The 12,433-nt window shown below is 49.6% G+C and overlaps 1 protein-coding gene across 7 annotated transcripts in view; it reads right to left on the bottom strand.

Moving 5' to 3' along the window:
- Positions 1-12,433, bottom strand: part of LOC141998693 (uncharacterized) — a 71,137-nt gene that overhangs the window by 7,331 nt on the left and 51,373 nt on the right. The window contains exon 4 of one of the 7 annotated variants that reach the window (XR_012641890.1): positions 7,694-7,823. The exons of 3 other annotated variants lie outside the window; for them this stretch is intronic. Coding sequence is in view for 1 of the 4 variants with exons in the window: in XM_074971638.1 (XP_074827739.1) it covers positions 10,200-11,085 (886 nt within the window). In the remaining 3 variants the exon portion in view is untranslated. Of the gene's footprint in view, positions 1-5,164; positions 5,367-6,859; positions 7,035-7,693; positions 7,824-9,696; positions 11,086-12,433 lie in introns of those variants that run through there. 3 more of the 7 variants (XR_012641893.1, XR_012641894.1, XM_074971638.1) reach the window with 3 other exon arrangements.

Genomic DNA, 12,433 nt, shown 5'->3' with positions numbered 1-12,433 from the left:
AGATAGAGACTCTGAGGTAAAAAATTGGCCATTGGAGTGAGCTTCACTGTCATGGTTGCCACCCCCATCATTTCCCAGGGCCCTGGACTTTATTCTAGTCCTAAAAAATGTCCTGACCACACTGAGCCAGAGAGAGGGAGCCAAATGGCATTGCCACCGGGGTGGTGGACCCTTCCCAAAAGGGCGGGAAGCAGGGGCCCCCACCCCCTCTGTGGCCCCACGACTTCCACCCAAGGCTCTGCCCCTGGCGAAGCCGGAAACCACAGCAAGCCAGAAGCCGCAGACCCTACACCTAAATAATAAATAAATAAATAAATAAAATAATAAAGTGGCCATCCGGAAGTTTAGACTTGAAATTAGATGAAGGTTTCTAACCATCAGAGGATTGAAGTTCTGGAATAGCCTTCCAAGGGGAACAGTGGAGGCAAAAGACATATCTGGCTTCAAGACTAAGCTTGATAAGTTTATGGAGGGGATGGTATGATGGGATAGCCTAATTTTGGAAATTAATTGATCTTTGACTGTTAGCAGTAAATATGCCCAATGGCCTGTGATGGGACACTAGATAGGGTGGGATCTGAGTTACTACAGAGAATTCTTTCCTGGGTGTCTGGCTGGTGAGTCTTGCCCACATGCTCAGGGTTTAGCTGATCGCCATATTTGGGGTCAAGAAGGAATTTTCCTCCAGGGCAAATTGGCAGAGGCCCTGGGGGTTTTTCGTCTTCCTCTGCAGTGTGGGGCACGGCTCACTTGCTGGAGGATTCTCTGCATCTTGAAGTCTTTAAACCATGAGTTGAGGACTTCAATAGCTCAGACATAGGTTAGGGGTTTGTTACAGGAATGGGTGGGTGAGATTCTGTGGCCTACGTTGTGCAGGAGGTCAGACTAGACAATCATAATGGTCCCTTCTGACCTTAAAGTCTATGAGTCTATGAGTCCACCTGCCCAGGGACAGTGGGGTGGGCCAAGAGCAGGCCCCAGCCCATGTCCCCACCCCGTGGGCCCCCCACCCAGGGCAGGAGGGTCCGTGGCTCCCTACAGCTGCCTGCACGGCTCTTACTCTGACCCAGCTCCAGCCATGGGACGGGCCTTGGAGCTGCAGCCCAGCTATGGTACGAACCACACAGGGAGCCACGGACCTTCCATCCACCCTGGGCGGGAAGCCCGGGGGGCAGGGACACGGGCCAGGGCTGTTCTCGGTTCCCCACCCCACCCCCCACTGGGCAGGTGGAGGGTCCACGGCTCCCAGTAGATAGATGGTGGGCCCTGACTGCAACTGGAGATTTAAAAACCCAAATTTTGGTCGCTGTGTTTGAAAATCTTGGCTGAACCATTTTCCCATCCTGGCAGAATCTCTAGAGCATTTGTCTGCAGGGAAAGAACCTGGGGAGAATCAGGACATTAATTGGATTAAAGCCCCTTCTGAAACATCTCCCATTGTCCTTTTCGCCCTGACAGGCTGCAGAATCACATCCATGTTTCACTGGAGATCATCCCATCTTCCCAGGGGACAGGGCCAGGAAATGGCTGCAGGGGAGCCGGTGACCTTCGAGGAGGTGGCTGTGTATTTCACGGAGGAAGAATGGGCCCTGATGGATCCAGGTCAGAGAGCCCTCTACAGGGTCATCATGTTGGAGAATTTTGAGAGTGTGACCTCACTGGGTAAGGATTCCTGTCCCCTCGGGTGTTAGAAGCCGGCCTCTGACCCCGCTGCTGTCTCAGGGATGGACAAGTGTCTCATGACTCAACTCTGCCTAAGTCCCCAGGGGCAAGATTTTCATATGTGCTTCACCTTCATGTGGCCAGTATTCTGCCTTGGCCAGCTGTGTTAGTGGGAGGCCCCAGATGGCTAGTGCATCGGAGTTCAAAGTGCTGTCCAGAGTGGTCACATTGGAGCAGTCTTGGATAGCTCTCGGAGGCCAATACCGTCAATTTGCATCCACATTACCCCAAATTCGACCCAGCAAGGTTGATTTTAGCACTACTCCCCTCGCCAGGGACTAGTACAGAAGTCGATTTTAAGAGCCCTTTAAGTCGACGGAACAGGGTTGGTTGTATGGACGTATCCATTTTAAAATAGACCTAATGCGGCTAAATTCAACCTAACCCTGTAGTGTAGACCAGGGCTAAGTTATTTGTCTTAGGGTGGAACCCAAGAAGGAACTTAGATGGTATGATGCTGAGCGTTACAGGACCCACACTGTGATCCACCAACCTGAGTTAGGTGCCAGATGTTCCTATACAATCAGTGGGGAAAGCTAGGCACCTAAAACTGTGATCCAACAAAACCAGCTTTCTAAGCAAGGACCTGCCTAGCAATCAATGGAAGATACCAACTAGCCAGTTGTGTCCTAAGTCCAGGCTGCAGGAAGGAGATTAGCTCTGCTTAGCGATTCAGGAATGGGAACCTGCCTTGGGAGGTGGCTTAGGTTCCTAAGGCGTTTCTTGCAGGAATGAGCTAGGTGCTTGCCTTACTCCCCACAAAATGCTTGGAGGAGAAGATGGTGATGCCTCTCTTATAACTTTCACCATGGTGTTTTCAGCAGTCATCTGGGACAGAGGCTGATTTAAGCAATAGGTTACATACCACAGTTAGTAGTTCTGTAATTTCATATCTGAGTTCCTTCAGAACTCTGGGGTGAATCCCATCTGGCCCTGGTGACTTATTACTGTTCAATTTATCAATTTGGTCCAAAACATCCTCTGATGATACCTCAATCTGGGGCAGTTCCTCAAACAGAGATATGAACTCTGCATATACTTCACTGGAGGTCTGAGCTCTGCAGGCTGCCTTAAACAATGGCTTCCCAGTCATCTCAGTAGGGTATTAACCCCACAGGCTGTCTGAGGGCAATGGAAATACCAGGCAGGGTGGGGTTCTTGAGCCTCCATGGGGACTGCATGGGTGACTGAGGGCTCAGTCTGGCCCATACTATGTAACTCTGTAAATCCATTAGATACAAAAATTGCTGTGGATTCTCTGACCCATAATGAGTCTGAAGTGGGGATGGGGATCCTGTGCAACTGAGATTCTTGGTCCTTTGTGAATTTTTGTTATTAAAGAACAAAATGAGGAGAAAAAGAGAGAAGATGGAATAAAAATTTAAGAAAGTGCATCAGCTCCTGAGAGAGGAAGACCAGCTACTTCTGCAGAGACTGGAGGAGGAGGAGGAGGAGAGGGGGACTTCACAGAGACTATGAAGAAAAGTAACTAAACTGTCTCAGCAAAGGTCCTCTCTGCAGAAGCTGCATTAGAGGATAATAGATAGAGGCAAAGTGTCAGCAACTGACTGCTGAGCAGCTGAAGAGGAGATGACATCAAAGATCTCTCCCTCCTCTACCCATTCCCCATCTCTGCATCAAGGCTTATGGCCAATGCTCCTGTTGTTGATTAAATTGAATTTAGCCTCCCCCTTTATCCCCATCCCATGTGAGGGGCCCTCATGCTGCAGGGAGGTGATGTCTGGCAGGTTAAAACTCAGGCTGCTCACAAAGCAAATATTGTGAAGTCTTGGAGTTACTATGATGCAGGTTATTAGTTCTTCCCTATCTCTCCTCCCTCTTGGACTTGCAGAGAACCCAGGCCAGGTACCTCTCCATGTCATTCATCTGGGTGGCTCTGTAGAACCCAACACTATGTTCTTTGTCATGGGAAACAGTCTCACAAGAGATATGATGACGGGTTCAAGCACAAACCCTGTCAAAACAGCAAAAAACTGGGGCACAGACAAAACGCGCAGGTTAGTGAAAGAACCACTTCATGAGGGTAATCCCGAGGGTTTAAGATAAACCAGCTTGCAGGTGACAACATGGAGTCCACGGAGGAGGGTCTGTCTTCACTGTGGAGCTAACTCCAGTTATCTACTTGCGGCCACATTGAAATAACATGCAAGTTATAGTGTCCACACTGGCACTGTTCTCACTTTGCATGTCACTATGACTTCTGGTGGCAGATCCCATGACTCTCAGTACTACAGAATGATGAGTTGCTTTCCAGTTCAGGATTTTGTGTGTGGATGGACGGATCTTGAGTTAGGGTAACACTCAGGTTATAACTAGAGCCAAGCCAAGTCGTGAGACTGTAATAACTTCTCAAGAACTGTTGAACTTAGAAGAAGATTGAGTATTATTTGTATTCCTTTACAAGCAAAAGTCAGACTTAAAATGGATCTGGATAAAGATTCCACTGTGTTTCTAACTTCACAACAGGGCAATCAGAGGCTACTTAAAACAGTGAGGTTGCAGCAAACCTCAGTGCTACTAAACACATACAGGGGAAATCCGTGGTCCCCTGGGTTTGTTACAGTGAGGGAGGTAACATCTAACAAAACAGCATATGCTAAACATCTGTGTTGTGAAGCAAACAGGTCAGATGTTAAATGACAGAGAGATTCAGCTAGACCAGCAAAACAGCAGATCCTTGAAGTTAAATAAATGATGGACTCCAGTACAAAACAAATTAGCTCAACTTTTGGACAAGGAACTTTCAATGAACATGTCCTCAGGAAGACACCTAAACAGCTGCTAAGCACAAGTTCAGCAGGATGTTCTACCCCAATGACAGCCATTGAAAATATCGCACCTACAACCCAACCACACACAGTGACTCATGACAGCACCAACCAGCCTCATGTCTTTGCTTCTACTACAAGTGACCCTAGCAGCATGGAGCAGATTGACTTGGAAAGTCAATCTGTCCAGCTCCATTCACTGTACCCCGGGCAGATTGACTTTCCTGGGAGAAGGTGAGGAGCAGGGAGAGGAAAAGCCAGTTCCTGCCTCTGCCTAGTCTCCGTGCTGCTGGGGGGATGCACTGCCCTGGGAACAGTGTCGGGGGGGAGGCGTGGGCGGAAGATTCCCCAAAGTGGCTCCTTTGAATCTACTCCTTTCTAATATTTGGTTCAGAGACACTGTTATTGGGAAGTTAACAACATCTCAGTGGGTTTGGTACCTGGTGTGTAGTGTGCTGGATATTTAATCACAGTACTTTTGATAATAATGGATTGGTAAGGGTTTTTTTTTTTTAAATGTCCTTTTAAATTGAAGAGGGAGGGGTATGTAGTGTGCAAGAATTGGGTAGTTTCCCTTGAAATAATTTGCGAGCCCTCTGGTGACACACTTTGTGTTCTATGTTTTAAAGAAGCTGCTGTCAGAAACCACCCACCTGCATCAGTGTATGTACGTGGCTCAGCCTTGCATGTCTGTGTATAGAGCAGAACCTCAGAGTTACGAACACCAGAGTTACAAACTGACCGGTCAACCACACACCTCATTTGGAACCAGAAGTACTCAATCAGGCAGCAGTAGAGACAAGAAAGAAAAGAAAGAAAGAAAGACTAATACAGTGCAGTATAAACATAAATACTAAAAAAAAAAAAATAAGGGAAAGCAGCATTTTCCTTCTGCATAATAAAGTTTCAAAGCTGTTTTAAGTCAATGTTCAGTTGTAAACGTTTGAAAGAACCATAAGCTTTTGTTCAGTTATGAACATTTCAGAGTTACAAACAACCTGCATTCCTGACTGTTCATAACTCTGGGGTTCTACTGCAGTTACTTGTCCCCCCCCCCCCCCCCCCCCCGGCCGTTCCTCAGACATTCTTGTTAAACCCTGGATTTGTGCTGGAAATGGCCCACCTTGATTATCATACACATTGTAAGGAGAGTGATCACTTTAGATAAGCTATTACCAGCAGGAGAGTGGGGTGGGGGGGAGGTATTTTTTCATGCTTTGTGTGTGTGTATATAAAAAGATCTTCTACACTTTCCACATAATGCATCCGATGAAGTGAGCTGTAGCTCACGAAAGCTTATGCTCAAATAAATTGGTTAGTCTCTAAGGTGCCACAAGTACTCCTGTTCTTTTTAGTAAACACGGTTATTTGGGAGCCAGCTGTGCCCCTGCGGCTTCTCCATACTGAATTGTTGGGTAAAGAGCAAAAGACATAACTGAATATTTTTCATTTCCTGTTTTTCTCTCCTGTATTTATTTCCCCCTCCACATCCAGACCGCACCCCACCACCCACCCACCCCCCAACCTGACAATGGTTTTCCTGAGCTGTCTGCACTGCTGCCATTGCTCTTCTCTATCCCCCGGGGGGGGGGGCAATGTTATTCTGCAGCCTGTCGGGGCGAGAAGGGCGATGGGGGGAGTTTCAGGAGGGGCTTTGGTCCATTTCGCACCTTGATTCCCTCCAGCTGCTTTCTCTGCAGACAGATGCTCCAGACTCTGCAGTGCTGGAAGAACCCTTGGTCACCTTATTGCAGCCCCGATCCACCCACTCCCACCAGGACTAAACCCCAAAAGCCATTTTTAAACCCTGGCAAGTAACAGTCCCTGAAGTTACCAAATGCTAGAAAAGAGCAGAATGAAGGAGCCGCTCTGGGGAGGGGTGGAGGGATCCCCCTGACACGATCCCCGGGCAGCGCATCCCCCCAGCAGCGCGGGGACCAGGCAGAGGCAGGAACTGGCTTTTCCTCTCCCTGCTCCTCCCCTTCTCCCAGGGAAGTCAATCTGCCCCGGGGTGCTGCAGGGAATGGGGCTGGGCGGGGCTGGGAGCCGGGAACCTTCTTCCCCGCTGATTGCTCCTGCTGCCCCTGCCAGTCTCTGCCCCTGTCTCCCTCCTGCCCCCTCCCCTCGGGCTGGGAGACTCGGTCCCTGGCCCGGTCCTGGGGCGGTTGCTCTCCCGGCGCTGGCTCGGCTCCTGCAGGCGCCCAGGGGGGCAGAGCCTGGGAGGGCAGCAGCTCCGGGACTCGCAGACCCCCGCCCCCCCGGGAGCAGAGCTGGGGCGAGGAGGGGCCGTTGGTGCAGAGTCACTTTACCCCCCGGCCCCAGCCCTTTCCCCGGGTCTCTCCCCTCACCTGCAGGCTCCGGCTCAGGGGCTGGTGTCTGCAGAGGCCGGGGCTGCCCCAGGGGCTGGTTCCAGCCACCGCAGAAAGTCCCCGCGGCTGGGCCCCGAGGGGCGCTGGGGAAGGGCTCTCCCCGCACAGACCCCGCTGGGCGGCGGCGGCGGCTCCGCCCGGGCTCCCAAATCACATGGAACCATGGAGGCGGCAGCAGCAGCGCCACCCTCTGAGCTGCCTGACCCAAGAAGCTCAGATTGCAAATACCCCCTGGCTTCATGGGCAGAGTTAAAGGGCCAGCGCAGCCCGCCCGTCCCCAGCCCCCGCACCACCCAGAGCCCCCTGGTGGCAGGAGCTAATGAATACTGCCCCCCTCCTGCGCTCTGCTCTGGGGATGAAAACGTGGCCCAGGAGGCATCCACCCAGAATCTTTTCCCAACCCTGGAAATGTGTCCCACAGAGCAGCATTCCCTGCTGCCCGCCACGGCTGTCTCTCAGCTCATCCAGAGCGATGGCTCTCTGGTCCCCGGAGCATCGCCCCAGGCTCCTGCTTCCGCGCCCCCCCCCCCAGACTGCTAGGAGAAGGTAAGTTAAACACTTACTCACCAGACACCCTGCAAAGGGCACCCAGATTGACCGGGTACCTTCAGCAGGGGCTGGCGGATAGATGGCTCTGACCTACCCTCTCTGAGTTTTCAGTTCCTTCTTGGGACTCTAAAGCATCATCATGCCCCTGGCAGAGCTCTGGGAGATAAAGACTTCACACCAAACCAACAAACAAAAATATTAGGAATTTATTTGTATAAAAAGAAAAATTCAGGTAAAAATTTCAATGAGACATAAAAGACTCACCCAAAACATGAATTTCCAGAAACACAAGACCCTGCCTCGCCCCACGGTCCAGAAACAAGGAGAAAATCCCTCCCAGGGCAATTATTTCAGGAATAATCCCAGTGGGTCAAAATCTCAGCTGAGCCCCTTCCTGAAAAGAGAGATATGGGATTCCAAATACAGACCTTCCTTTCCATTCAGTAACACACTGCCCCCGACAGAGAGAGCTGGGAAGGGACAGGAGAGCGTTAAATCGTTATAATAATGGATGACAAAAAGGCTGAGGAGTTTAATGCCTACTTTGCATCAGTATTCACTAGTCTGACCAGATACTTAACACAATTAACACAAACAGCAAAGGGGAAGGAATTCAAGCCGGAACAGGGAAAGAACAGGTTAAAGAATAGAGACTTTAGATGTATTGAAATTGGCATGGCCTGATAGAAATTGACTCTAGACTCGGGTACTTAAGTAACTAGCTGAACCAGTCTCTGAATCATTAGGGATTATCTAGGAGAACTCAGAGGACGGGTGAGGTCCCAGAGCACTGGAGTAGGGCAAACATTGTAACTATCTTTAAAAAGGGAAACAAAGAGGACCTGGAGAACTATAGACTGGTCACCCTAACTTCAACACCTGGAAAGATACTGGAACAAATTATTAAACAATCAGTTTGTAAGTACCTACAGGATAATAGGATTATAAGAAATAGCCAACATGGATTTGTCAAGAACAAAGCATGCCAAACCAATCTAAGTTCCTTCTTTGACAGGGTTACTGGTAGTGGCTCTGGAGAAAGCAGTAGATATATCTTGATTTTAGTAAGGCTTTTGGCACAGTCCCCTATGACAATCTCAGAAACAAACTAGGGAAATGTGATCTAGATGAAATTACTATATGGTGGGTGCAAAACTGTTTGAAAGGCCATACTCAAAGAGTAGTTACCAATGGCTCATTGTTAAACTACAGGGACATATCTAATGAGGCTCCTCAGGGGTCAGTCACGAATCTGGTACTATTCAATATTGTCATTAATCACTAGGATAATAGAGTGGAGAATATGCTTATAACACCTGCTGATAACACCAAGATGGGAGGGATTTCTAGCCCTTTCAAGGACAGGATTAGAATTCAAAATGACCTTGACAAATTGGAGAATGGGTCTCTAATCAAGTTAGTAAAAACAAGTGCAAAATGGTACACTTAGGAAGGAAAAAATCATTTGCTTTCTAACTATTAGGGTAGATAAACCCTGGAAGAGACTTCCAGGGGAGGCTGTGGAATCCCCCTCATTGGAGGTTTTTAAGAACAGGTTAGACAAACACCTGACAAAGGTGGTCTAGGTTTACTTGGTCCTGCCTCAGTGCAGGAAATTGGACTTGATGATCTCTCGGGGTTCCTTCCAACCCAGGGGTCCTGGAACAATTTTTATAGAGGGGGTGCTGTGAGCCATTAAACTAAACTGTAAACCAGGGGTTCTCAAACTGGGGGTCAGCACCGCTCAGGGGGTCATGAGGTTATTACATGGGGGGTCTTGAGCTGTCAGCCTCCACCCCAAACCCCGCTTTTCCTCCAGCATTTATAATGGTGTTAAATATATTAAAACATGTTTTTAGTTGGGGGGGGGGGGGTTGTCGCACTAAGAGGCTTGCTATGTGAAAGGGGTCACCAGTACAAAAATTTGAGAACCACTGCTGTAAACCTTGTATATAATAGAAACCACTTCAAGCCAGGGGGTTTGGCAGCACTCCCAGTTCCAGTACCTATGATCCAACCCTGCATTTCTGGAATTCTATGAACACACAGTAATTACCGGCCCCTCACAACTCTCCAGGGAGTTGGAGAACTATTATCTCCACTGTAGAGATGGGAGAAATGGACACAGAGAGAGCAGGGGAAGTGACCAGCACTAGCTCACACCCAGGAGTCCTAACTCATTTCCCCCATCCCACCCCCCCAACCATTAGACCACACTCCTAAAAGGGCATCTCCTAGAGTTCCCACCTCTCTGGGGAATCTCCACCATGAAATCCCCAGTCTCCAGCAGCCCCGACCATCCATGACTGTATAGATGTCCAATACACTGAGCAGTGCTCTGACATCCTGTTAGTTCAGATCGGCAGTTGTTACTGCCTTGTAACTACAGCCCCAGAGGGCCCCTTGCTGCTTCCCTGAATAACATTTCCGTGTCCCTACCCTGAGATGCCCTAGGAGCTGCAGAGACAACTTGGACACAAACTGCAATGGGGCATTTTTTACCTCTCTTCTAAACTGGAAAGTGCATGTAGAACCCACAGAAATGTCTCTCCACTAATCCCATCGCCTGCTCCCCTCAGACCCTGCAATCACCCAGCTCCCCAGTGTTTCCTCCTCCTCCTCCTCTGCCGCTGCCAACTATCCCCCAGTGAAATCAGAACCCTTCATCCACTTGCTGCCCCTACACAGACCCTCCACCGATGAAGGACATTCACTCTTTGCTTCAGGAGGGCACAGACCCATTGTCCACACTGAGAGTTCCTGCCACCTGCTAGCCTGTGTGGAGTTTCTGATGGGACACTAGAGAGACCTTCGCCTTGTAGCTTTTCCCACAGACAGAACATTTATAGTTTCTCTTTGCTGTGTGAGCTCTCTGATGTGAAATAAGTTCTGACCTCTGCATGAAGCTTTTCTGACAGACAGAACATTTATATGGTGTCTTTCCAGTGTGGGTTTTCTGATGTTTAATGAGGTCAGAGCTGCTAGTGAAGTTTTCCCCACACTCAAGGCAGTTAAAGGATCTCTCTGCCCTGTGTATTTTCTGGTGTGAAATGACATGAGCCTTCCGACTGAACCCCTTCCCACACTCAGGGCAGTAATAGGGTTTTTCTCCTGTGTGTATTATCTGATGATTCATAAGGTTTGAGCTCTGCTTGAAGCTTTTCCCACACTCAAGGCATTTATAGGGTCTCTCTCCGGTGTGGATCCTCTGATGTCTAACAACAGCTGAGCTGTCACTGAAGCCTTTCCCACAGTCAGGGCAATGATAGGGCATCTTTCCAGTGTGCATTCTCTGATGTTTAATGAGGTGTGAACTCCAAGTGAAACTTTTCCCGCACTCAAGGCAATTATAGGGTTTCTCTCCTGTGTGGATTCTCTGATGTTTGTTTAGGTTTGAGCGTTCACTGAAGCCTTTCCCACATTCAAGGCAGTTATAAGGTCTCTCTCCTGTGTGGATTTTCTGGTGTGAAATAAGGGTTGAGCTCCGCTTGAAGCTTTTCCCGCAGTCGGGGCATTTATAGGGTTTCTCTTCTGTGTGCATTCTCTGATGCACAACAAGGGTGGAGCTCCGAGTGAAGGATTTCCCACACTCTGAGCAGTTATAGGGTCTCTCTCCTGTGTGGACTCTCCGATGAACAATCAGGGATGAGTCATTACTGAAGATTTTTCCGCACTCAGCACATTCGTATGGTTTCCCTTTACTGCAGATTCCTGGCTGGATCATGTCTTCAGGAAGGTCCTTCAAACCAACCCCTTGGTCAGTGGATTTACCCTGTTCTCTTTCCCATGAGGAGGCTCCCTGCTGCGCCTCTGGCCTGTGCTGATTTTCGCAGGCTTCTCCCTGCTCAGGAATCCAGGAAATGTCCCCTTCAGATCTTCCCAATAGTGTTCTCTGTGCTTCCATTTGCTCAGGACCTCCCCGCTGAGGATGATCCTCCTTGTTCTCACTCACCATCCCATCACCTGATGTGACAGAGAGAGAATCCAGACAGGAGTCAGTCCCTGCACTTGGAGAAGAGTGCAATGAAGCAGAGAAACTGCCAGCTGGCTCAGCAAGGGTTAAAGAAAGTGTTTGGGTTAAGCTAGTCCCACCTCACTATACCTGCAAACAATGCCAGGACTGGAGGGAGGATACAAGAAGGGACCCTGGCTCTGCTCAGGGCTGAAGGGATAGAGCAGTGACCTGCCAGCCAGGGCAGCCACCTGGAAGCCAGCACTGACTCCCCAACCAAGGGGAGACTGTGAATGAACCCCCAGCACCAGAGGTAACAGACTGAGCGGACCCCAGAGACATTGTGGGCTCATCCTCACCTTGCCTGAAGAAACCTGAAATCGCACCAAGGCTTTTCCCTAGACCCAAGAGGGAACCCTATGGGCAGCAAGCCACCGGCAGGTTGTACTAAAGGGGCCATGCCCCAAACTGAATGGACTTGTAGGAAGTAGCCCAGGGCAGTGGGTTCTGACTCCCTGCCGGGAGGGACACCAAACCCACCTGTTCAGGGGTTGATATACACAGGGCCATGGGCTGGGACCCTGTGGAGAGGGAGGGCCTGGGTGCCCCTTACCACTCCCCTGGCCTTAGAGACAAAGTACTCAGCCCAGTAGGGGACTGAGAGCCTGGCAATCTAATCACTAGGCTTCCCGACCACCCGAGCCCCTGTTACAAATGGGAATCTCAGAAAGTGGAACAGGAAAGGGGGGAAACAAATTAAAATACCTGGGATAATTAAAATATTGGGATAATTGTAAAATCAGGATCTAAATCCTTCCCAAAACATTTCCCTAGAAGGGGGGTGGAGGGGGGAGAGAGAGACACCAATTCTGCTTCCACATCCCATCCGAACATTCAAAGGCAGGCAGCTACTCCCAGCACATTCCCAGCACAGGAGTCAGTGAGGGTGGGTGGGAAGTCACGAGCAACATCTGCCATGCGTATACACCACCTGCTGGGGACAATCCTGACCAGGGGACAGAGACCTGGAGATGCTCACAGGGCCTCTGTGA

Source organism: Natator depressus, chromosome 14 (assembly GCF_965152275.1).
Source record: "Natator depressus isolate rNatDep1 chromosome 14, rNatDep2.hap1, whole genome shotgun sequence".
NCBI lineage: Eukaryota > Metazoa > Chordata > Testudines > Cheloniidae > Natator > Natator depressus.
This window is presented reverse-complemented; position numbering and strand designations above follow the sequence as displayed.